Here is a 27,470-nt window from a genome sequence, read left to right as displayed (position 1 = left end):
TGGTTCTTGTCACTACAACCAATGCACGATGCCTCGTAAAACACCCCCAGACCATAACGGAACCTCCACTGTATTTAACTGTTGGCACTACACACATAGTCATAAGGCGTTCCCCAAGCATCCTCCACACTCAGAAGGAGTAGCATGATTCATCGCTCCATAGAATGTTCTTCCATTCCTCAAATGTCCAGTGACCACACTCCTTGCACCACTGTAGATGGGCAAATTTATCTTCTTTGCAAGAACTTGCCAGATATTTGCAGGATGAATGGAGGGAAATATCAGCTGAAGTCTATCAAAAGTTAGTAGAAAGTATGTCACAGAGAGTTTCTCATGTCATTAGGGCCAAATGAGGTATCACATATATTAACATAAGGAAAAATATATACTTTTGGTTCTTTCTCAGGCGTTCAATCACTTTTGGTAGAATAGTGTATATATCATGGTGCCTCAATCATGGTATAGTAATGTCTACCACCCCAAATCTTTCAGACTGTATTTCTATTACTAATCCTGTATTTTCCTCACCATACCTTTGAAACCAACCCTATGTATAACCAAGGAAACCTATGTTTGCCTAGAGCTAGTAACACAAATGACTGCCATGAATTGTTCAAAATATTTCTGCTCATAGGACAGTGTCTTCACCAGTGGCGGATTACGCTAGGGCCTCCAGGGAGCCCACAGCCATCTCAATTGCCCCTATTAACAATCCGCAGCTAGTACCTCCCTCCTCCCCCAATTCTCCATGTACAGCACTAGCTACGCTGCTATCATGCCGCCTCCTCGACCCTGCCCCTACTCATACCCCTTAACCTACTATGCAGCAGGTGCAGGCAGCTTCCCCTGACTGTGCTGCAGACCATGATAACATCACACATACACGGGGAGGAGTGCTGAAAGCCTGCATAATGGGTTGCCTAAGGAGAGGCTATACCAACCAACCTGCCTGTGTGGAATGGTGGGACACAGCAGAGAAGAGGAGGGAATGAAGAAATGGCATTACAGCTGTTTATTGCAGTAGCAGCAGTTGCTTCTTTGGCTATCTCCCGTCAGCAGTCTGGTATGGATTTTGGCACAGATTTTACACCTTCAGTTGAACAGGGTGAATTCTGTTGCGGCTCTGCATCAAAATCTGCAGTGATCATGGGTCAGTTCATCATTCACATGATCATTGAAAGCAATCATTGGCTCAAGTGGTCATGTGCCATTCATCCATTCATGATCAATGAAGCCAGTGATAGGCTGCAGCAGTCATGTGAACGATGTACTAGCTAGAGAATATAATATTACAGGGTGAGAGGAGAGCAAATTTGGTCCCCTAAATCCACCACTGGTCTTCACACTAGGGCCAGGTAGTATTTACACAGTGTTCCCATGAAGATCATGCAGGCCAAATACACATTCCAGCACAGTAATAACATCAATACAGATTTCTCATGTCCCGTGTCCACTACAAACTCTCACTGGACACTTATCTGCCTTAGACTGGGGTAGTCGGGAGTCACATGAAAGGGGCCTGTGTGCATCACATGACTTCTAAGCCACCCTGGCTATATATTGTTTCATGTAACATGTTACTATATCCTGTCATGTTTACCTAGGGATGCAGAGGAGACGTAGACGTGTGCTGGACACTTCTGTGGCATATGTGCGGGGTGAAGAAAACCTTGCAGGTTGGAGGCCACGAAGTGACAGCTTAATCCTTGATCATCAATGGGAACTTGAAAAACTCAGCCTACTGCAAGAGGTATGTTCTGCACCTTGTTACCTATTATGTTTTCCATGCAGACAATTCCAGACTATTCAGTGGTCCGTTGAGTGACTTATGTTGCAGTTTTTGTCTTCAGCTGTCAAATTGCAGCAATAAGGTTATAAAGCACAAAGTTTATTCATATTGTTCTGTCTTATTTTGGTGATTTGGAGTCATTAACCTCACATCTCGTTTTTTTTTGCAAACATATGTATATATTCCGCAATAAATAAAAATTCTGAAGCACATTTTCTTAGAAAAAAAGATATTCCAGCATTAGAGATGAGCGAGCACCAAAATGCTCGGGTGCTCGTTACTCGAGACGAAATTTTCGCGATGCTCGAGGGTTCGTTTCGAGTAACGAACCCCATTGAAGTCAAGGTTTCCATTTGTGAAAATCTGGGCAATTCAAGAAAGTGATGGGAACGACACAGCAACGGATAGGGCAGGCGAGGGGCTACATGTTGGGCTGCATCTCAAGTTCCCAGGTCCCACTATTAAGCCACAATAGCGGCTAGAGTGGCCCCCCCCCTCGCAACAATTTTTACTTCTGAAAAACCCTCATTAGCAATGCATACCTTAGCTAAGCACAACACTACCTCCAACAAAGCACAATCACTGCCTGCATGACACTCCGCTGCCACTTCTCCTGGGTTACATGCTGCCCCCCCCCCCCCGCGCACGACCCAGTGTCCACAGCGCACACCAAAGTGTCCCTGCGCAGCCTTCAGCTGCTCTCATGCCACACCACCCTCATGTCTATTTATAAGCGCGTCTGCCATGAGGAGTAACCGCAGGCACACACTGCAGAGGGTTGGCACGGCCAGGCAGCGACCCTCTTTAAAAGGGGCGGGGCGATAGCCCATAATGCTGTACAGAAGCAATGAGAAATCCAATCCTGTGCCACCTCCATCAGGAGCTGCACACGTGGGCACAGCAATGGGGAACCCATGTGCCACACACTATTCATTCTGTCAAGGTGTCTGCATGCCCCAGTCAGACCGCGTTTTTTTATAAATAGTCACAGGCAGGTACAACTCCGCAATGGGAATTCCGTGTGCACCCACAGCATGGGTGGCTCCCTGGAACCCACCGGCTGTACATAAATAAATCCCATTGCATTGCCCATCACAGCTGAGGTAACATCAGGTTTAATGCAGGTGGGCTTCGGCCCACACTGCATGCCCCAGTCAGACTGGGGTTCTTTAGAAGTGGACACATGCAGTTACAACTCCGTGTGGACCGACAGCATGGGTGGGTCCCAGGAAGCCACCGGCAGTACATAAATAAATCCCATTGCAGTGCCCATCACAGCTGAGGTAACGTCAGGTTTAATGCAGGTGGTCTTCGGCCCACACTGCATGCCCCAGTCAGACTGGGTTCTTTAGAAGTGGACACATGCAGTTACAACTCTGTGTGGACCGACAGCATGGGTGGCTCCCTGGAACCCACCCGCTGTACATAAATGTATCCCATTGCAGTGCCCTGGACAGCAGAGCTAACATCAGATGAAATGCAGGTGGGCTTCGGCCCACACTGCATGCCTCAGTCAGACCGGGATTCTTTAGAAGTGGACACATGTAGTTACAACTCCGTGTGGACCGACAGCATGGGTGGCTCCCTGGAACCCACCGGCGGTACATAAATATATCCCATTGCAGTGCCCAGCACAGCTGAGGTAACGTCAGCTTTAATGCAGGTGGGCTAAAAATTACTAGGATTACAATGTAGGCGAGGGCCCAAAAAAATTGGTGTACCAACAGTACAAATGTACTTCAGAAAAAATGCCCATGCCCAACCAAGAGGGCAGGTGAAACCCATTAATCGCTTTGGTTAATGTGGCTTAATTTGTAACTAGGCCTGTAGGCGGCCCAGTTAAAATAAAAATTAGTTCAGGTGCAAGTTTCAACGCTTTAATGAGCATTGAAACTTATAAACATTGTTTAGAAAAGTTATATGACTGAGCCTTGTGGGCCTCAGAAAAATTGCCCGTTCGGCGTGATTACGTGAGGTTTCAGGAGGAGGAGGATGAATATAATACACAGATTAATGAAGCTAAAAGGTGCCCGTTTTTTATGGTGATAGAGAACGATGCTTCCATCCACGGGTGCAGCCTACGTATTGTTTAGGTATCGCTGCTGTCCGCTGGTGGAGAAGAGAAGTCTGGGGAAATCCAGGCTTTGTTCCTCTTTATGAGTGTAAGCCTGTCGGCACTGTCGGTTGACAGGCAGGTACGCTTATCCGTGATGATTCCCCCAGCCACACTAAACACCCTCTCTGACAAGACGCTAGCCGCAGGACAAGCAAGCACCTCCAGGGCATACAGTGCGAGTTCAGGCCACGTGTCCAGCTTCGACACCCAGTAGTTGTAGGGGGCAGAGCCGTCACGGAGGACGGTCGTGCGATCGGCTATGTACTCCCTCACCATCCTTTTACAGTGCTCCCGCCGACTCAGCCTTGACTGGGGAGCGGTGACACAGTCTTGCTGGGGAGCCATAAAGCTGTCAAATGCCTTGGAGAGTGCTCCCCTGCCTGTGCTGTACATGCTGCCTGATCTCCGCGCCTCCCCTGCTACCTGGCTCTCGGAACTGCGTCTTCTGCCACTAGCGCTGTCGGATGGGAATTTTACCATCAGTTTGTCCGCCAGGGTCCTGTGGTATAGCATCACACTCAAACCCCTTTCCTCTTCAGGTATGAGAGTGGAAAGGTTCTCCTTATACCATGGGTCGAGCAGTGTGTACACCCAGTAATCCGTAGTGGCCAGAATGCGTGTAACGCGAGGGTCACGAGAAAGGCATCCTAACATGAAGTCAGCCATGTGTGCCAGGGTACCTGTACGCAACACATGGTTGTCCTCACTAGGAAGATCACTTTCAGGATCCTCCTCCTCCTCCTCAGGCCATACACGCTGAAAGGATGACAGGCAAGCAGCATGGGTACCCTCAGCAGTGGGCCAAGCTGTCTCTTCCCCCTCCTCCTCATGCTCCTCCCCCTCCTCCTCCTCCTCAACGCGCTGAGATATAGACAGGAGGGTGCTCTGACTATCCAGCGACATACTGTCTTACCCCGCTCCGTTTCCGAGCGCAAAGCGTCTGCCTTTATGCTTTGCAGGGAACTTCTCAAGAGGCATAGCAGAGGAATGGTGATGCTAATGATTGCAGCAATCGCCGCTTACCATCTGGGTAGACTCCTCAAAGTTTCCAAGGACCTGGCAGATATCTGCCAACCAGGCTCACTCTTCTGTAAAGAATTGAGGAGGCTGACTCCCACTACGCCGCCCATGTTGGAGTTGGTATTCCACTATAGCTCTACGCTGCTCATAGAGCCTGGCCAACATGTGGAGCGTAGAGTTCCACCGTGTGGGCACGTCGCACAGCAGTCGGTGCACTGGCAGATTAAACTGATGTTGCAGGGTGCGCAGGGTAGCAGCGTCCGTGTTGGACTTGCGGAAATGTGCGCTGAGCCGGCGCACCTTTCCGAGCAGGTCTGACAAGCGTGGGTAGTTTTTCAGAAAGCGCTGAACCACCAAATTAAAGACGTGGGCCAGGCATGGCACATGCGTGAGGCTGCCGAGCTGCAGAGCCGCCACCAGGTTACGGCCGTTGTCACATACGACCATGCCCGGTTGGAGGCTCAGCGGCGAAAGCCAGCGGTCGGTCTGCTCTGTCAGACCCTGCAGCAGTTCGTGGGCCGTGTGCCTCTTGTCTCCTAAGCTGAGTAGTTTCAGCACAGCCTGCTGACGCTTGGCCACCGCTGTGCTGCCACGCCGCGCGACACCGACTGCTGGCGACGTGCTGCTGCTGACACATCTTGATTGCGAGACAGAGGTTGCGTAGGAGGAGGAGGGTGGTTTAGTGGAGGAAGCATACACCGCCGCAGATACCAGCACCGAGCTGGGGCCCGCAATTCTGGGGGTGGGTAGGATGTGAGCGGTCCCAGGCTCTGACTCGGTCCCAGCCTCCACTAAATTCACCCAATGTGCCGTCAGGGAGATATAGTGGCCCTGCCCGCCTGTGCTTGTCCACGTGTCCGTTGTTAAGTGGACATTGGCAGTAACCGCGTTGGTGAGGGCGCGTACAATGTTGCGGGAGACGTGGTCGTGCAGGGCTGGGACGGCACATCGGGAAAAAGTAGTGGCGACTGGGAACCGAATAGCGCGGGGCCACCGCCGCCATCATGTTTTTGAAAGCCTCCGTTTCCACAAGCCTATACGGCAGCATCTCCAGGCTGATCAATTTGGCTATGTGCATGTTTAACGCTTGAGCGTGCGAGTGCGTGGCAGCGTACTTGTGCTTGCGCTCAAACACTTGCGCTTGCGCTCAAACACTTGCGCTAGCGACGGCTGGACGGTGCGCTGAGAGACATTGGTGGATGGGGCCGAGGACAGCGGAGGTGAGGGTGTGGGTGCAGGCCGGGAGACGGTCGTGTCTGTGTCCTGAGAGGGGGGTTGGATCTCAGTGGCCGGTTGGGGCACAGGGGGAGAGGCAGTGGTGCAAACCGGAGGCGGTGAACGGCCTTCGTCCCACCTTGTGGGGTGCTTGGCCATCATATGCCTGCGCATGCTGGTGGTGGTGAGGCTGGTGGTGGTGGCTCCCCGGCTGATCTTGGCACGACAAAGGTTGCACACCACTGTTCGTCGGTCGTCTGCACTCTCAGTGAAAAACTGCCAGACCTTTGAGCACCTCGGCCTCTGCAGGGTGGCATGGCGCAAGGGGGCGCTTTGGGAAACAGTTGGTGGATTATTCGGTCTGGCCCTGCCTCTACCCCTGGCCACCGCACTGCCTCTTCCAACCTGCCCTGCTGCTGCACTTGCCTCCCCCTCTGAGGACCTGTCCTCAGTAGGCTTAGCAAACCAGGTGGGGTCAGTCAGCTCATCGTCCTGCTGCTCTTCCTCCGAATCCTCTGTGCGCTCCTCCCTCGGACTTACTGCAATTACTACTACCTGAGTGATAGACAACTGTGTCTCATCGTCGTCGTCCTCCTCACCCACTGAAAGCTCTTGAGACAGTTGCCGGAAGTCCCCAGCCTCATCCCCCGGACCCCGGGAACTTTCCAAAGGTTGGGCATCGGTCACGACAAACTCCTCCGGTGGGATAGGAACCATTGCTGCCCAATCTGGGCAGGGGCCCGAGAACAGTTCCTGGGAGTCTGCCTGCTCCTCAGAATGTGTCATTGTAATGGAGTGAGGAGGCTGGGTGGAAGGAGGAGCAGCAGCCAGAGGATTCAGAGTTGCAGCAGTGGACGGCGTAGAACTCTGGGTGGTCGATAGATTGCTGGATGCACTTTCTGCCATCCACGACAGGACCTGCTCAGACTGCTCATTTTCTAATAAAGGTCTACCGCGTGGACCCATTAATTGTGAGATTAATCTTGGGACGCCAGAAACGTGCCTCTCTCCTAATCCCGCAGCAGTCGGCTGCGATACACCTGGATCAGGAGCTCGGCCTGTGCCCACACTCTGACTTGGGCCTCCGAGTCCTCGCCCGCGTCCACGTCCTCTAGGCCTACCCCTACCCCTCAGCATGGTGTATTACCAGTAGTGCAGAAACAGAACGCTATAATTAAATGTGCCGCTTATTGGCCTGTGGTTGGAGGCTGACTTCGCTTACGGAACGCACAGCAGAGCCAGGAAAGAATTTTGTGCAAGCTTGTAGTGAGACGTAGGTGCGTATGACTGAGATATTGGAATTCACAGCGCTGAAGCAGTCAAGTGGCCAAATGCCACTAGTAGGCCTTACGTGTTTTGCTTCTATTTTTTGAAAGGCTGAGTTGAGACAGCAGACAGATACTGTAGGCAGCCTATATATGTATACTGTTTCCCTGTGGACGGGATGACGGCGGTGATGTAACGGGCAACGCAGAGGCAGGAAACAGTTTTGTGCAAGCCTGCTGTAACACTTAGCTGCGTATTAATTAGGACTACTACCCCCAGCAGTCACGCAGTACACTGAGGACGGTCACAGGCAGCCCAAAGATAGTATTTTTCCCAAATTTGTTTGAAAAAGCCCACTGCCTATATAGACAGTATATCTCTTTCACCTTTCCCACTGTCCCTGCCTCACCAGTACTGGCCCCATACTATGTAAAATTATTGAAGACTGTTTCCCTCTGGACGGGATGACGGCGGTGATGTAACAGGCAACACAGAGCCAGGAAACAGTTTTGCGCAAGCCTGCTGTAACACTTAGCTGCGTATTAATTAGGACTACTACCCCCAGCAGACACGCAGTACACTGAGGACGGTCACAGGCAGCCCAAAGATAGTATTTTTCCCAAATTTGTTTGAAAAAGCGCACTGCCTATATAGACAGTATATCTCTTTCACCTTTCCCACTGTCCCTGCCTCACCAGTACTGGCCCTATACTATGTAAAATTACTGCAGACTGTTTCCCTCTGGACGGGATGACGACGGTGATGTAACAGGCAACGCAGAGCCAGGAAACAGTTTTGCGCAAGCCTGCTGTAACACTTAGCTGCGTATTAATTACGACTACTACCCCCAGCAGACACGCAGTACACTGAGGACGGTCACAGGCAGCCCAAAGATAGTATTTTTCCCAAATTTGTTTGAAAAAGCCCACTGCCTATATAGACAGTATATCTCTTTCACCTTTCCCACTGTCCCTGCCTCACCAGTACTGGCCCTATACTATGTACAATGACTGCAGACTCAGGACGCAATGCTCTGCACGCCCGATATCCAAAAAAAAAAATGTGCAACACTGCTAAAAGCAGCCTCAACAGTACTGCACATGGTCAGATGTGGCCCTAAGAAGGACCGTTGGGGTTCTTCAAGCCTAAGATAACTCCTAACGCTCTCCCTATAGCAACAGCATCAGTAGCACTTTCCCTGATCTATGTCAGAATGCATCTGTGGCGAGCCGCGGGAGGGGCAGATTTAAATACTCGGGTGACACCTGATCTCCCCAGCCACTCACTGCAGGGGCGTGGAATAGGGCTGGAACATCACAGGAGGAAGTTGTAATGCCTTCCCTGTCTTTCTATTGGCCAGAAAAGCACGCTAACGTCTCAGAGATGAAAGTGAAAGTAACTCGAACATCACGTGGTGCTCGTCTCGAGTAACGAGCATCTCGAACACGCTAATACTCGAACGAGCATCAATCTCGGACGAGTACGTTCGCTCATCTCTATCCAGAATTTATACAGTATATTATGAAGAATATAAGTATTTACTAAAAACAAACAGGTTGGGAGATAACAGGTCTTATTTAAAGGGTCATTCCAGTAAAAAAAATTTTTTATTCATTATGTAACAAGTCCCCTAGTATATGTTTCAGCTACTATTACCTTATTTACTTATACTTTCCTATCTGAAAATCCATGAAGTTCTTGTCTTCAGTTTGGTCATGTGATCTCATAGTGACCGTTGGGCATTAGTGTATCTGTCCCTGTGTTTTCTCCGGGAGTCACTATTTCTGGCACCAGAATTCCTGTATGATGAAACCACATGGACTGCAACACACAAGCTTTTCATGGGAGGGGGTGAAGATGGACAGAAACTCTTATCATATTGCTGATGATGATTAGAGGCTCCTGTTATACACTTATAATAAAGGAGATAGCAGCTCATCCAACAAACTATATATTTATGGTCTTTAGCTTATGTAGGAAAATCTAGACGCTAATGCTAATTACATTGTCCCCCCAGGAGGCAGAACTGGTACAATCTCGCTCTGGTCATGTGATGCTGTGCTGATACATCATGGGATTGCTATCACATTATAGAGGGGAGGAAAGCAGGGAAAAATCTCAGCATCAAGATGATGCATGATAAGTATCAGACAGGAGGCTGTGCTATAAGGAAGTGACTATAATATACATAGGAGCTGTCCAGAATGTAACAGACAATCAGGTAAGGTCAGTGCAGGGAGAATGTAACAGACAATCAGGTGAGGTCGCCGCAGGGAGAATGTAACAGACAATCAGGTGAGGTCGGTGCAGGGATGGAAAAATGTGTTTTTGCTGGAGTGGCCCTTTAACATCTGCAATACTAAATTCTATGCCCTTTGTTTTTCTGAGACTGTATCATTCCCCAAGCATTCCATGGTGCAGAATGAAGTTATGTACCAGTTTTCCATTTTTACTATTTGATACACAATAATCAGATATGTGAATTCAGTACAGAGCCTGATCTATGGTAGGTAGAGATGAGCAAGTATACTCGCTAAGGCACATTACTCGAGCGAGTAGTGCCTTAGCCGAGTATCTCCCCGCTCGTCTCTAAAGATTTGGGGGCCGGCGCGGGTGACAGGGGAGTTGTGGCAGGGAGCAGGGGTGAGCGGGGGGGAGAGAGAGATCTCCCCTCCGTTCCTCTCCGCCGCTCCCCGCCCACCGCCGGCCCCCGAATCTTTAGAGACGAGCGGGGAGATACTCGGCTAAGGCACTACTCGCTCGAGTAATGTGCCTTAGCGAGTATACTCGCTCATCTCTAATGGTAGGCTTTTCAAAGTCCATCGCTATCTTGGTGAGTAGCAAAGTTGGGATAATACTCAGCCAGAATATTCATTCTAGAAAAATAATAAAACATGAATTCTTCAGAAGGCTTTTTAACTTTACAGTATTTGCTTAAAGTGATTTAAAATTGTCTTTTATAAAAAATCATTATATTTTTTTAGGTTGAGAGAACTCGGCATTATCTGTTGCTACGTGAGAAGTTGGAAGCCACACTCAGGGGAGCAACAGATGCTCTTACTCCTTCACCTACTGATGAGATGCTTCCACTCAGCCCAACATGTCAGCTGGTACAGCTCCAAGAGGAAGGCTCGCCAAATGTGGAGGAAAATCCTCTGGAGATGGCTAGTGAAAGGCAAAAAGAGCTGGCTGCAAAGGTATGGTGCTGTCTCTTACTCTATTTATTTATGCATCTAGTCCAGCATGATCATATGGATAGAACTGTGTCTGATATCCTAACATCAGGAGACTATAACCCCTACTGATTACCCCGAGCTCTGTTTGTTGAAAAGGAAAAAGACACAGTTTGGATGGACAGAGCTCATACTGCTTCAAATGGCTCTAGCTCCAATTCTATAAGAGCTACAGACATGCTTGTGTTCTCTTTTTAAAGCCAAGAAACTTGTTGGTAGTACTGATGGAAACGGAGCTACAGCTGTTTGAATTGGGGTCAGGAATACTGAATTTACACTGGTCATGTCAGTCTGGGTACAGAGCAGAAGGGGGAAAGCAGGGAGCAGAGAACCATCTGCGATTCTTCTATCTGTACACCTGTCCCAGGGTAGGGTAACATCACTCCCCTTATCAATCAGAGAGTATATTTGCTCTCTGGTTGTCACTTATTGGGCTCTTTTTTTTGCATAAAAGTGAAAAAATGAGCACTTGCTCACCTAATCATTCCTCTTCACAGTTTAACCCCACAGATGCCATGATCAAAGCTAAGCACACCTGTTTTTAAAAATGAAAAATGATTTTCATCTTAAACGATGCTTAAAATATTGAAAAAATATATAGAACAAAAAATTACACATAACTGGTATAGCCACATCTGTACTATAAAATATTACATTATTTATCAAGCACAGTAAATCCCTTAAAAAAACTGAAAAAAGGCAAAATAGATGTTTTCTCTTTATGTTGCTTCCACAAAATAGGAATAAAAACTAATCAAAAACCTGTATTTAGTGCAAAATGATGACAATAAAAACTACTAGTCATCCTGCAAAATACAAGTCCCCATACAGCTCTGCTAATAGAAAAATGAAAATGCTCTAGTCTTGGAATGTGGCGCCCCCAAAAATCATTTTCTGAAAAAAAAAATGATTATATTGTGCAAAAGTAGTTAGACATAATGAAAGCTGCATAAATGTGGTATTGTCATAATTATAATGACCTGTAGAATAAGGTCAACATAATATGTACCACATAGCGAACACCATAAACATAGATCCCAAAAAACAATGGTGCAGCTACATTTTATTCCATTGTCCCTCATAATTAAAGATAATCAATATTCATATTAAATGTACCTGAAATCGGTTCCTATAAAAACTAGAACTCGTCTTGGAATATTCAAATTGTTATACATCTTCATTGACGAAACACTAAAAAGTTATGACCGATGGAACACTAAAGGGGGAACAATATACTGGTGCTAAAAGTAACTATGTCACTAGGAGGATAAAAAATAGATATAAGGCGACAGAGTTCTGCGCCAAATACATTTACACAAGACACAAGCATTTGCTTGGATGAGTAATCAGTTACTTGAGAAGACCGATGCTCGCTCGAGCATCAGCCTTAAACGAGCGTGCTCGCTCATCTCTAAGAATTATATCTCCTGTATGTTAGAAATCCGCAAAAACAATTCCACAAGACGTCCTTAATTCCGCAGCAGAAAGCTTTTCGCTGCAGAACTTCATTTTGCAGTTTTGAAGTAAAGAGTCGATGTATGAAATTCAAGCCCCATAGGGATAACATTGTGACGCAGTAATTCTGTCCCATGTGAAAGGGCCCTTAAGGGTTAATAAGTTCCTGTAATGTCTCAAATTCAGATAGAATGCCCTTAATATGTAACATCATTCAATAAAGCAATGAAAGCCTTCTGTATCTTATAAGGTTTAACCCAGCTGGACAAGTCTATGCCTGAGAAGGATGTAGAGCTCATAGTAAAGAGCCTTGTATACAAGTTGCCAAGATGTCTTTATCTGCCAATTTCCTACACTTTAGCATGTTGCGCATTCTGGTATCTATTTAATTTGTATGATTTGTTTGCATTGCTAATTTCATGATACATGTATGTTTTACAGTGTCTTCGCCTTCTCACCCATACCTTCAATAGAGAATACACTTATAGTCACGTGTGTGTAAGCGCCAGTGAAAGCAAGGTGAGAAAATGTCAATGTATTGCTCTCAATATTAAAGGGGTTGTCTGAGAGGGCAGGGAATGGTTAAAAATATCAAACTAGTTCTACTCACCAGTCTGATCCCCCCAGTCCGGTGCGCTGCTCTCGTACTCCCTGTTGAGTTTTGTTTACAAACTGAAGTGATGAACTTGACCACTACAGCCAATCACTGCTCTCAGTGGTCCTGAAACGTAGACCAGTGAGGCCAGTGATTGGCTGCAGTGGTCATGTCAACAATGAATGGCACGTGATGCCTGCAGGACTTTCTGGGAATGGAGCAGCAGGGACTAAGGCGGCTGCACTGGTCAGGGGAGTGGTTAAAGAGTGAGTAGTTTCCTGTTTTTTATTTTAACCTATTGCCTTTTAATTTAGGAAAACACTTTTAAATCATCATAAGGAATAACTTCTAATAATGTGTATTTTCAGCTGTCTGAGATGTCAGTGACACTCCTACGCGACCCCTCGATTTGTGGCCTGGGGGTCTCAACTCTTACACCCTCTAGTACCTGTCCCTCCCTGGTAGAAGGACGATACTGTAGCCCAGAGACAAGGTAAGTTTGGACTATCAGTCAAATTATACAAAGCAATTAGGCAGCATCATTACTGGAGGGATATAAGTGGCTGTATGGAAATAGCCTTACATGTATGTCATCTATAGATTGCAGGAAGTGGACTGCAGATCACACAGGATAACTGAGATCTGCGTTGTTGATTGGTGCATATAACAACCCTGGCAAATATGTTATTATGTAGGAAGCTTTGAGAAACATCACTGGCTTTAGAAACTATTATTTCAGTACTGAGTACATTGGTGATCCCTGTTGAAGGGGTTTTCCAGGCATTTACTATCGATGACCTGTCTTCAGGATAGGTCATCAGTAGTTGATCTGTGGGGGCCCGATGCTTCAGATCCCTGGCTGTGCTGATCCTCTGGCCCTGTGTCATTACAGCTGAGCCAGATGTCTACATTGCAGTCGGAGCTGGAAGTGTAATGTAAAGCATAGCTCCCATTGAAATCAAAGGGAGCAAAGCCTTATATTACACTTACAGCTCTGACCCTAGTGCAGATATCCAGCTCGGCTACACTGCCATGAAACTGGAGGATTAGCTGATCATCGTCAGCGATCCCAAGCGTCAGACTGCAACCGATCAACTATTGATGACCCATCCTCAGGATAGATCATCGATACTAAATGCATGGAAAACCCATTTAATTTGCATTAGTCTTTTATTATACTGTCATTATCAAAAAAATTAAGAACCTAGAAGGAGTTAGGCAGATGTGCAAATGATTACAGTTGTGGTATGATTAGATGGACAACCTTGTCACCTCAAAGTGATTCCACCCTTGGCCTATAAAAGTTCTCTGAGGCTACTTGTGTGTTGCGGACTTCTTGTGTAGAGCTTGTTGACCATTAGGCATGTCTCTACGATGCAATCAAAGAGATTTTGCCCAGTTAGTGGAGTTTGAGAGTGGGCATATTGGAATTCGAGCTGGGCTGTTCTGAGCAGACATTTAGGAGGTGTTGGGACCAGTAGATGCATGGGGGCACACACACAAAGTGACTGGGCCCAGGACGCCCTCAACAGACCACGAGTAAAAAAGATTATCTGACAAGCATTGTCCACCATCCAGAGACCGGTGGCACCTGTGTCTGTCGGAACCATTTCCAGGCGCTTGGCTGATGGGCATTTGGTTTCACGGCGCCCATTACGTGTCCTGTCTGTGACACCCATCCACCATTGCCTCCATTTGCAGTGGTGTCGTGAATGACGAAACTGGTCTAGAATGGAGTGAATTCGGGTTATCTTTAGTGACAAATCCAAGTTTAGTTTGGGCACTAATAACGGCCATGTTCATATCTTCAGACTTAGGAGTGAACGCCTCATTCCTGCCTCTGCTGTGGATCGGTATACTGCCCCCACTGCTGGTATGATAGTCTGGAAGAGGGCCATTGCATACCACAGTTTGTCATCCCTAGTAGTGGTACGAGGGACAATGACAGCTCACTGGAGATCATGCAGCCACATGTGTTACCTCTCATGGTGCCTTCCAAGAGGCATTATCCAGCAGGATAATGCTCAGCCGCTCACACAGCATGGGTGCCACAACATTGCTACACTTCCGTGGCCTGCCCTGTTGCCAGATTTATCACCCATAGAACATGCATGGGACCATCTGGGAAGTCAACTTCAACAGCCTACGAGTTTGCACGATCTAGTGGCTCAGTTAAAGCGAATGTGGACCGATATGCTGCAGTATACAGAACTTATATGCCTCCATGCCCGCCCATATCACATCTTGCATCCAAGCTACAGGCAATACAACATGCTACTAGAGCCTCCATGCCCACCCGTATCACATCTTGTATCCAAGCTACAGGAGGCCCAAAAGGGTACTAGAGCCTTCATTCCAGCCTGTATCACATCTTACATCCAAGCTAGAGGTGGTACAACAAAGTACTAGAGCCTCCATGCCCATCCGTATCACATCTTGTATCCAAGCTAGAGGCGGTACAACAGGGTACTAGAGCTTCCATGCCCACCCGTATCACATCTTGCATCCAAGCAACAGGTGGCCCGACAGGGTACTAGAACTTCCATGCCCACTCGTATCACATCTTGTATCCAAGCTAGAGGTGGTACAATGAGGTACTAGAGCCGGTGAAAAAAACGTCCGTGGACATGAGCGCTAAATGGAAGTAATGAGATGATATCAGTATCTGACCTACAGACATGTAACACTTATCTTTATCATTCAGTATAGATTTTCAATATGTACGTAAAAAATGTTGGCTGTCTGTGATTTTTGGATACATTGTCCTCAAAAAAGAAAAACGCGGGCTGGCGACTCTGATTGGTGTTCTAATTTAGCTATACTTTTTCTACAAATTGCAGCCCCCAGCCTCTGTCCCGTGCACTTAGCCCAGAGAGGGATCCTCTGAGCCCTTCAGCAGAGCTGCAGAAGTCACCCAGAGGTGGACTCAAGACCCCTCTTAGATTGTTTATTCCTGACATACAAGAAATACGGGTCAGGTATGTATAACACTGGGCTGGGGTAGCAACTGAATGGAAGAGCACTATAGAATTTTTGAATGCAGAGTGATGAATTTTATTCAGTTTTATTCTGGTTTTTGCTCGTTTAATGGAAAAAAGACTGACCTGCAAGACTTTTCTTCCCTCAAAAAAAAAAACATAAACAATCCATTTTCTTCTGTTTGCTTAAATTAGACATCTATTTTTTACTTTTTGTTTTTAGAAAAAAAAAAGACGCATCCATTAAGGCTGCCTTGACATCTGTGCTGGAACTGCCTTTCGTAGGTTCCGTTGCAGATTCGGCACAAAATGCCGGAAGAAATAGCGCTGCATGCCATGCTTTTTCTTCTCGCAAAATGCTGAGCAGAGACCAAACGAACCCCATTATAGTCTGTAGGGTCCGTTCGGCACTGTTTGATGCCATCATAAGACGGACCCTTCTCCGAACGGAGCGAAAAAACGGAACCTGTGTCGAAGATGTGAAAGCAGCCCAACAATGTATAAAATAACGCAGATGTGAATCTAGGCTTTAAATTTGCACATGCTGTTTAGTGTTACATCCCTGGAGATGCATCTAGATTAGAATTGAATTTTTTTTTTAAAGAAATATAGTTATAGAACTGAACTGAGAACACGTATTTACATTGTGAACATTTATGTATAGGAAAAGATATATAGTAACCATATTACAGCTTTTCCAGGACTGAACTATTGATGACTTGACCTCAGGATAAGTAATCTTTAGTTGATCAGTGGGGGTCCCTGGTGCCTGATCACAGGGCTGCTGCAGTAGTGTATTGATGTGTTGAGTTGATGGAAACACACAGCTCCATGCACATTGCAGTGGCCAGGGTTGGTATTGCGAGCCATTCATTTGAAAGGAATTGTGCCTATAATACCATCCAAGGCTACTACAGTGTGAACAAGGCTGTGTGCTTCTGGAATGACATTGCCTCCTTATGGTCTGGTGAAGAGCTGCAGCGAACCCCTACTAATCAACTACTGATGACTTTATACTGAGGATAGGTCCTCAATAGTTCACTGATTTTCTTCTTGCATTCTTCTCACAGCCCTATTGTCTCCAAGAAGGGATACCTGCACTTTCTTGAACCACATACAGGAGGCTGGGTTAAGAGGTATGTGGTGGTTAGACGTCCATATGTCTACATCTATAACAGTGATCGGGATCCAGTGGAGAGAGCCATTCTTAACCTCTCACAGGCGCAAGTGGAGTACAGCGAGGATCAACAGGCCATGCTAAAGGTAAGGACCTGTCAGCAGTGGAGGAAAGGTTGTGCAAAAGACTGTGCAAACGTAGATTTATTGTGGTTTCACATTGTTTTTATTCTGGGAAAAAGCCACAGTATTTATGGTAGTTATTTTATGCAGTTCTTTGAGCTAAAGATAGAAGTGGATCCAGCAAGAGGAAGTGTAAATCCTTCCTTTGTATTTCCCATTCCTTTTGAATCCACTTTTTGCTTTGACTCAAAAGTCTGCATGAAAAACTGCTACCAAAATTATGGCTTAAAATAATAGCTGTGTGCAGCCTCCCTTAAAAACGCTTTTGCAATGAAAAGACACCTTCAGTACCTTCTGTAGCTCAGGAGTGTAGATAGCAAGGGCTGGATCCCATAGTAAAACTTTGAGTGGAGCCCTCTCCAACATGAACATTTAGGGTATGTTCTCATGGTGGATTTTTGCTGTGGTTTAGATGCAAAATGCACGAGGAATCCACATCAAATCCATATCATCTAAGAGCCCCATTCATTTGAATGAGGATCCATCCTGCAGTCCATATAGTGAGGATTTTTTCTGTACATGAATTGGAAATCTGTGTGCCGATTGGCAGATTGAAAAGGGCTAAATCCACATGCAGATCCACAGCTCAGTTGCGGATTTCTGCTGCGGAATTTGAGATGGTATTTGCACTGAAAAATCTGATGTGGATTTTGCCATATGAACATACTCTTACCAGCCAAATGAAAAAGTTCAGGTAAGGACACACTTTTCTGCTAGTTTGAACTTAATAAAACTAAAACTAAGCCTAAGTGTGACCTTACTCTTACAGGTTTAGGGATAGTGTAATAAACAGTTAAGCACTGCTACGTTATCCAAGACTACACCCCTAAATTATATCCTATCTAGAGATGAGCGAGCGTACTCGGAAAAGCACTACTCGCTCGAGTAATTTGCTTTATCCGAGTATCGCTGTGCTCGTCCCTGAAGATTCGGGTGCCGGCACGGAGCGGGGAGCTGCAGGGGAGAGCGGGGAGGAACGGAGGGGAGATCTTTCTCTCCCTCTCTCCCGCCCGCTCTCCCCTGCTCCCTGCTGCGACTCACCTGTCAGCCGCAGCGGCACCCGAATCTTCAGGGACGAGCACAGCGATACTCGGATAAAGCAAATTACTCGAGCGAGTAGTGCTTTTCCGAGTACGCTCGCTCATCTCTAATCCTATCCCATATATACAAAATGCTAATATTATCACCATTCATATAACCTCTATACTGTCACTGAGCAAAACCTACTATACTAAGTTACTAAATCACTAATAATAACACTACATAAGAGCCAAATAATACCACTACACTGTGTTCACATATTATCATCACATATTCACTGATAATAACCACCATACTGATACTGAAAAAAAAACACTACTCTTGAACTCTGCAGACCATATTAGTGTTTACAGTACTGTTATATCCAGTGGTCACAGGTAACCTCTTCTCTGATCAGAGATGTTCACTTTCCTTTTTTTTTCTCCATCAGGCCCAGGCCGCCATGACGACTTCTCCCAGACACAACTTGTCTCTGCAGAATTTACATTACAGACATCTTTGGCGCCTTGCCTTTCTAGTGCCCTCCCTGTGTTTTCCATACCTCTATATAATCTCCCCATCCATAGTGTCCCAGGTAGTAGTTTGGCCCCACACAGTAAAAGTGCCCCATTTTATGCACCGTCAGTAATAAAATACCTAATTTTATGCTGTATCAGTAATAATAACCCCTTGTACACCTTCAGTAATAATTTATTGTGCCATCAGTAACACCCACTTATGCCTCGATCAGTAATAATGCACCCCATTTTATGCTCTCATCAGCAGTAATACTTCCTCTCACCTCCCTATCACTAATAATGCCTCCCTTTTTGCTCTCATGCCCCTGTAAGTAATATTGCTCTCCCTCATGCCTTCCTTACTAATAATGCTCCCTTTTTATGTCCTCATCACTGATTATGCTCCCCATCATGTCCCCATAAGTAATATTGCTCCCCCTCATGAGTCCATTGCTAAAAATGCTCGCCCTTGTATGTCCTCTTCACTTTCTTCTGGAAGCAAATGCACTCCCTCTTGCTTCCAGAAGAAATATTGTACAGATCAAATCCAGGAGAGCACACAGAACACTATAACACCCTTGCACACTAGCAGACTAATTGCTCAGGCACTTGCTAGTGGTGAAGGTTGTGTTAAATAGCTAGAGGTTGGTCTAGATTGGTTGAGAATAGGAAAACTGGGTACACATGGTGTACCACTAAGAGGTGGGCTGAGCACGCTCGTACTCACCCTTAAGGCACCAGTAGCAGCCGAGAAAGGACAGAAGGAGATGTAGCGTCTGTTGCACATGACAAACAGGGACCGCAATCTCTGGCAGAAGGGGTTGAGAGAAGTCGGCAGTCGCGGCCCTAATGCATAACAAAAGACAGTGTATATGTCAAGTTTTTTAGTGACAATCATATTGTATAATTAATCATGTGGCATCTGAGGTTAAGTTCAGACATCACGGATTTCACACTGAAATTCCACAGCAATGTACAGTACAATGGGAGTAGGGTTTTAAGAAACCCCGTTCACTAACAACAGAAAGAATCCACAGTTTCAATGTTTTAAAATCCCCAGCATGCACTGTTTGTTGCGGATTTTCTCCCTTGAACTCATTCATCAATATGCAGTAAGTAAATTCCGCGGTGTGTGATTGTACTAAGTACCGTAGTGACTAAGCTAAAGCAATTCTAAGGATAATGGAAATTATGCTTTCCCATTCATGCAGCACATTGCATCTAGAAGTACTGTTCCCTGTAGATCCAGTATACGCTAAATATACTGTAAATAAAAGTGCGAAAATATATAAATTCTGCTTATTTTTCGTTGCTTTACTCCAATGTGTTTTTACTTCCGCAGACTCCAAATACTTTTGCTGTATGCACACAACATCGTGGCATTCTGCTGCAGGCTAGCAATGATAAGGACATGCATGATTGGCTCTACGCCTTTAACCCTCTTCTGGCTGGCTCCATTCGGTGAGGATGTGTGATGGATTACAGGGCCAGAAAGGTCTACTACCTCGCAGGGGTGGAAATAATAATTCCTGAACACTTTTACATATAGATCTTTAATGAATTTGAGGTTCACACTGGATGCAATCTTCTCAATCAAAGACATTTTAAATATTTCTAAAATATATTTATTTAATCTGTGATAAATAGCATTTGCATATTATGGATTTTACAACTTACTATTGGGAAATGAAAAGATACTATGTAATTCAGTCCTGTACTAACAGTGAGTTGCTACACTATGAACTACATATACTGTGGATATAGCTAGCTCCCTTATTTTCTGCTGTTTAGGTGTAAGACCGATAGAAATCATTAGAGTGGCACTTCGGGTCACTATTTTCTTTTTCGTCTTATGTACTCAGTGTAGACTGTACAATAGAAAAGAACACATCTCTAAGTTACTTTCTTTCTTTCTTTTTCTTTGTGTCTCTGCTCCTCTCTTAGGTCCAAACTGTCTCGACGCAGAACAGCCCAAATGAGAATTTAATGGGATACCCACACTCTTCTCTATTTTTATCAACTTGTTAAACCATTAATTCATTCCACCCATACCTGCACATTACAACAACCGCTATCCTCTATACCCCAGCGCTCATGCTCACTTCTGCTCCCAATGAAGATCTGCACTTTTCTCATTGTCTAGGGAAATATCTTTAGACTATCCAGTTGTTGCTGATAATAGCTCTTGCCATCCTGGGAGTTATACCTTAACAACATCTGGGGAACCTCAAGGTGCCGCCAGCAGTGTAGGGAATCTTGATCTTCTGCAATCCTGTCTATTTTACTTATCTTTCTCAACTATAACAGGGTCAGGGAGCAATGTGGTTTGATGTCTATATTCAGGAATATATGGAAAAGGCGTAGCTTAAAGTGGTTGTCCAGCTGTAAACTATTAATGGCCTCTTCTTTGGATAGGCCCTCAGTAATAAATCAGAAGGGGTCAATCTTCTAGGTTCCCCGCTGACTGGCTGTTCTGTGCAACAGTGCACTTGTGCACTGAGCTGATTTCTGCAGACAGCTCCTTTTCCATTGCAGTGGCCAGGCTTTGTATTATAGGCAAAGTTCCCATTCACTTCAATGGTAACACTACCTGCAATATCAAGTCTGACCACTGCAGTAAGAACAGAGCTGTCTGCTTCCTGCAGAAATCAGCTCAGTGCACAAGCACATAGGTCCAGAGAACAGCTGGTCAGTGGGGGCCCTGGGCGGCGGACCCTCGCAGATCTACTATCGATGGCTGAACCTGAGGTTAGATGATCAATACTTTATCCCTTTAGGCAATGTTTATCTGGTTTCAATTAGAGACCACCTTAAGCAGTTTGAAGGTAGTGATCTGATACGGAAAGAGCGAGATTGTACAATTAGCAAATAGAATTCCACCTTTGATACTAGCTAACATAATAATGGCAATGCAGTGTTATAGGTTGGTATCATGGAAATTATGTGCCCTCTTTAAACATCATCCATCATCACCTACTTACAGCGAAGGTAGGTAATATTTGGTCTAAATATTCATGAATCTGTGCTTCATCAATTCTCTGATCTGGAGACATCACAACAGGGATTCAGGAAGGTTTCTAAGTAATTTATTGATAAGTATGGATACGCTCCATAATTCTTGAAAATTCATCTTCCATAATCATGGTGTACCATGACAGTAGGTGAAGCATACAGATATATGTGTATCTGCCCACTATATTGTATGTATTTCTGTCTTTGTATGGTCATACTCAATACAAAAGCTCCTCATCCACACGCTCCTACAGTTCTTGAGACATAGTACGTTGCAAAATATTAGTTTCCTGCCATATGTAGATATACAAAGAAGCAAAGAAGAAATCAATCCTGTGAAACAAGAGAGGCACAAGGAATAGAACAGTTACAATTTTTGGCTCCTTGATGAAATGAAACTAGAACATTGCTGGCTAATATAATACAATGCTATGTTGTAGAAAATAATTCTGCATCTGCTGAATGTACATGCTAATCTGATCATTTCTAATTAATATACATTCAGGGGCTTATTATAAAAGACGTAGTTTATAGCAAAAACATTAAGAGTCATGATGTTCTTAGATTTTATTGTAAATTGCTACAAGCCGAGTATCTCACTGGTGATATTCATGCATGGATGTGCCGGTAATTCCCATAAAGGATTACCACTACCTAAATTTAAGAAAACCTTTAGATTAGATAATTGTATTTCCAATAAATCAGTAGTGCCTCCATCATTACAGTCTAAAGATTTGTCAAGTTTTAATCTCATGATGATGATCCGGAAAGAAGAATGCACCAATATCTTAAGGCAATCCAAAGATAGGTCATGCATTAATAAGCCAAAGAAAGGTTCGAAAGTTATTTACAAGTGTTTCCCCATTTTAATGCACTTTAATGATACATTCATAAAAAATAGTGTCTTATAGTCCACTACCACCTGTGCTCTTAAATGTGAGGGCAAAGTATAAAAGCACTCTGCTTCCTCACACCTATTACCTGCCTATATACATTAATTGATATTGTGGAATGAGACACAAGAAGAACCCAAGACATGTCACAAACAATAAGAAATAAAGGAGACAGGTAGAAACTGGAGAGCCCTTGTCAATTTTGGTTGGATGTTAGCTTTGGTATATGTCATGCTTTTTGGGACATCATTGCACTAGGTGAGAGGATTTAGTATCATCTCAGGGTCAACCAGCCTTAGAGACTACTAAGTCCGATCATCTCAGGCATGGACAAATGTATATCTTAGGCCAGCAAACCTTTAGAAAATACAGTCCAAGATGCATGAGCTCTTACCATAGCCCATGTCCTGACCGAGGTACAAACAAATGCATTCTTAGAGGATTTAGCAACCCATAAAAGAAATATTTTCTATAGCTTCCACATAGTGCAGAGTGAAGACATACGCTATGTGAACTGGGTTTGATAAAACTAAAGTCGAGTAGCCCACATAACAAAGATTTAAAAAAATGGGGCCTTCTTCTAGTGCTGGTAAACACACTGGATAGGAGGATTTGGTGCTTGCTTGCCTACCATATCCTTTCCATAATCCTTGGGTTATTTCTCCACACTTTTTCTTTGCGAACATTGAAAGGCCTGTAACGAGGGGATCCCTGTACAGGTTCTTGCCACCCATTTGGGGACCATAAAGGAGTGTGTACAGCCTTCCACTGATGTGTTTAAATTGCCTTTATTCACTCATTACTTTTTCACTGAATTCCATGTAACAATTTAATAACGATTATGAATCCAACGTGAAGTGCGGCCTTCTGGAATCAAGAAGAATTGTCCTAACATGTCCCAAGTGTTGTAGAAGAATTACTACATGCACTTTTGCTATGCTGCATGGGTGAGAATCTTGTTGCTTTCAAACTAAACAATGACTGTCTTGTAGAATCTGTCATGTCAATCATTGGTGGGAGTCTGCCTTGTAGGATACAGAATTGTGTATGTTGTAACGGTTTTAGTATGCTGTCAGCACTCAGATATGTGGTCCAGTCAGGCCAGCAAGAGATCACAAAGACGTAAATGTACATGTTTCTACAGAGGTTTGTCGGCAAAATAAATTAATGTGAAAAATGATCTGTTTAATACTTGCCATCACGATTTGTCAGTTTCCTTATTCAGTGTAAGGACACTAGCATCACATTAAGAACTGGCCATGATTACTTAGTCAAGGAGGATACTGGAATCATATGTGTTTGGTTAGGAATTAACAGACAGAATAAAGGGGTTGCCCGAGATAAAACGATTCCCCCATGTGAAAAAATAATGAAGAGCTTATACTCAGCACTCTTGGTTTGATGCAATTCCCTTGTTAGAAGCCATGGGTCTCCTACATATTGTTTAGATCACATTGGGACATCACAAGCTGCTGCAGCCAATGACACAGCTTAGCAATTGACTGCTGAGCTGTATCATTGGTTGCAGCAGCCTGTGATGTTCTGCACACAGGCTACTGCAGCCAGTACAAAATACATCACAGGGGAGATCTGGAGCTGCCGATGGGGAACTTGCAGAGCCAAGAGAGGTGAGTATAATCTCTTTGTTCTTTTTTTTCATAAGGGGGACTCGTTTTTACAAAGAAGCGTTATTTCAGACAACCTTTAATGTTCACCCATTTGTTAACTCTGATCCTCGGCACAAATAGGTATTAGTGTGGACTTTATTAAATACATATTATCTGCAGCTTTCCTCTGTACCTTTCTGCTATAACATTATACCAATTAACAGAAGTGTTGAAGTGACATGAACATTGGTGGTATAGAATGCAACACATATACAGTAGTTGCTTTGTCCAGCTATAGTACTCCAGAAGGCAGCTAATTGGTTAGGCAATTAGCATTATCTGAATGCCAGCTATAGGTACCCAAAAGTCCCCATCTGTATTATGTAGATGGTGTAGCCCAGTTCAGACTAATAACAAGTACTTAAATGTATATAATCACAGCCAGGGGTCTCAAGGAGATGTAATGTTATCCTTAATACTCAAATACTCATTTGGTGCTCTTGCACATGGCTAAATCTATACGTATTGCAAAGTAGTGGAAGAATGTATATATACAGTATATCTAGTGATTAGATTATAACCCAATTGTGTATATTCACTTTTTATTTTGATTGTATATTAGGACACAGTACAAAACAACGATACTTTACAAATCACTTATTTTGGTCACTCAATTAATTTTAAACAGTCACCTACCTACGTAGTATGTCAACTTCTGGCTTTTTTTATCTTCTGTAGCTTGCGACTTGAACCAGTAAAAAAAAGGTCGTTCACAGTTGTAGCAGTTACATTTGTGTTTGTTAATATGCCTTAAGTGGAAGAAAGGAAAAAAAATGGCAAATAAATTCAAATAACCGGTTGTGTTAAAAAAATATTTATATGATTGGCAGATATTACTATAATCACCTGTTGTACAATATAACTTTCTATGTAAAAACTGAGTATGTGAGAAGTGTTTCATACATGTCACAGTTTATGTGTTTAAATGTAATTTATTACATTGTGTCAGTACAGGATCTTATGACTATGGAAGAGAATGGTTTAGGAAAAAAGTGTTTATTTTGGATTTGTTTGGATAGCGTAACAAAATGACATTTTGTCTTTAAAGGTCTTCCCATGACAAAAGTATTCGAACAAAGTTTAGGACAGATTATTAATATTACATAATAGCACTCGGATATGTCTTCAAGAAGTAAGAACAGTTCAGCAGAGAACATAAGCTTTGTTAAAGAACATTAAACTTGTAATGGACTGTTTCCACCCCTGCTTATCACTATACACCATCTAGCATAGTCCTCAGACAGCCTTAAAGGGGCATACACAGATTACGGGAGAGGACTACATGCCTGTCTACTCCACATATCAGGCGGAGGGTTCCTCAAATAGTCTGTGCAAGCAAGTATGTAGAGGACTATGCGTAAAAGTGAGCAAAGGTCCAGGCAACCCAAATCAGGCTGCAACATAAACATAATCGCATGCATGAACCTCTCTAATAAAGTTATGGTTAAATTATTTTGACTGTAGAGTCTATCTGAACAAGTCAAGGAGAACAATACATAGTGTTTACGGACAGAGTTGGCCTTTCAAGTCAGGCTTCATTATCTGGAACATGATAGATGACCTTTTGCTGTTAAGGAAAGTCCTTGGATTATTAGTACCAGTGAAGCAGATGGAAATTCAATTTACATTTACCAATTGTCTTGAAATTCCCATTGAGATCAATAATGTAATTATTCTATGCAGCAATTGGCAAGTCTCTTGAAAACTCTTTGGTCGGTCCACCTTCCGTATGGTCAGCTATATCAATCCTATTTATTTAAATATGTATGTATTTTACTGACTGTAGTACCATTATATTTTCTTTATGCATTGTATCATGTTATACTTGGCAATGTAATTTAATGAATTAGATGTTGAAATACAGTGCAGCTAAATGTGCGGCAACCATGGATGTTTTCGCTCTCAATGTCTTAAAGCTTTACATGATAACCGGCTGATCCTTTTCCTGAAAAACAGTTGCTGGGTGGTAAAATCACTACTTAGAAATGTATTCTGTTCTTCAGTTGTAGCGTACATCGGTGTGCAATACATCACATATAAGTGTATCGCTGCTAAGAAGGCAGCCCCACCAATGCGACAAGAGGGCATTATTAGTTATCTTTGGTAAGCTGGGTACTGATGATAGAATCTAACCATACAGTTCCTTCCCCACATACATGATTTACTGCAAGTGGCAGTAATTAATAGGAATTACCCAGAATGATTTGAAAGCGAAACATATTAAAGGGGTTGTCTGGAGTTTTACTATTTGTGACGTATCTTCAGCATAGGTCACCAGTAGTTTATAAGCTGGGATTGGCCACTAGGGATCTCCACTGTTCAGCTGATCACCAGGCTATGCTGGAAGCAGATAGCGCTGTCTGTATTGCAGTGGCCTAGTTTGTTACTGCAGGCACAGCTCCCATTGACTTCCATGAAAGCTGTGCCTGCAGTTGCAAACCAAACTACTGCAATGTCGACGGCGCAATCTGCTTCCAGCACTGACACCTGGCCTGGTGATCAGCAGGAATCCAGAATGCGTAGGTCCCCATTGATCAACTATTCATGACCTATCCTAAGTTATTCTCAAGGAGGACGCTATACCCAAGGATTGGTTTTCTCTCTAATTTGAAGAATTGGGTCTTCTTTTTTTTATTTATTTTTTTCAATCTGACCCAAATTGAATAAATCCTGGAAGAGGCAACAAGGAAAAATATCCCCCGGAAAAATGGTTTAGGGTCATTATTTTATGGAGAAATGGTGGAAGGGAGAGTCTAACAGACATGCAGGATCTTCTTGGAGTTAAAGAGTTTGTCCGGGAAAAACTATCAGTTTTGTTTTTCCAGAAGCAGAGCCATGTGCATTCATGGGCAATACCAAATACAGCCTACAGACAGAGATGGCATTAGAGACTATTTTTTTCTAACTCGAGCGACCCTCTTCAAACCGATAACTTCAGATTGTTCAGATGTAGGGAATGAATATAAAAATTTCCCTATATAACCTGTCAGTTATTTACTGACTACAACTTTAATATTGAAACCTGGTTAAAGTGATTGTCTGGTTGCTGGACGATTTTTAGCTGCAAATGTGTAAAAATACCAAAAACGGGGGTGCTTACCTGTCCTCTTCCCTGGTGATCCTGCCGTTCCCCTGCCGCTCAGATGCTGGGAGCCATGCTGCCATGAGAATGGCACTTGACCGCTGCTGCCTTTGATGGGTTGCAGCTGTCAGATGGTATCCATTCCAAAACAAAGACTGCAGCGCTGCTTTGCAGGAGGGGAGGACAGGTAAGTATATCTTATCTTAACACTTCTAGCAATATAAATTATAAAGAGCAATGGTGTACACAGCTGATAAAAGGAATCATCATAGCACTGTTCTTCTCGTGACTGTCTAAGGTATGGCAACATTT

General features: G+C 44.2%; 1 protein-coding gene across 5 annotated transcripts in view; it reads left to right on the top strand.

Annotated features, from left to right (window-relative positions):
- The window catches only part of KIF1A (kinesin family member 1A), a 180,408-nt gene extending 153,935 nt beyond the window's left edge, over positions 1-26,473 (top strand). For all 5 annotated transcript variants that reach the window (XM_066598374.1, XM_066598366.1, XM_066598357.1 and 2 more), the window contains 8 exons: positions 1,605-1,750; positions 10,391-10,603; positions 12,536-12,613; positions 13,058-13,182; positions 15,530-15,667; positions 16,738-16,930; positions 19,847-19,965; positions 20,449-26,473. In XM_066598374.1, the coding sequence (XP_066454471.1) occupies positions 1,605-1,750; positions 10,391-10,603; positions 12,536-12,613; positions 13,058-13,182; positions 15,530-15,667; positions 16,738-16,930; positions 19,847-19,965; positions 20,449-20,491 (1,055 nt within the window). In that variant the 3' untranslated portion in view covers positions 20,492-26,473. The remainder of the gene's footprint in view (positions 1-1,604; positions 1,751-10,390; positions 10,604-12,535; positions 12,614-13,057; positions 13,183-15,529; positions 15,668-16,737; positions 16,931-19,846; positions 19,966-20,448) is intronic.
- The last annotated feature ends 997 nt before the right edge of the window (positions 26,474-27,470 follow it).

Source organism: Eleutherodactylus coqui, chromosome 1 (genome assembly GCF_035609145.1).
Source record: "Eleutherodactylus coqui strain aEleCoq1 chromosome 1, aEleCoq1.hap1, whole genome shotgun sequence".
In the NCBI taxonomy this organism is placed as follows: domain Eukaryota; kingdom Metazoa; phylum Chordata; class Amphibia; order Anura; family Eleutherodactylidae; genus Eleutherodactylus; species Eleutherodactylus coqui.
The sequence above is the reverse complement of the archived record's forward strand: the minus strand, read 5'-3'. Positions and strand labels throughout refer to the sequence as shown.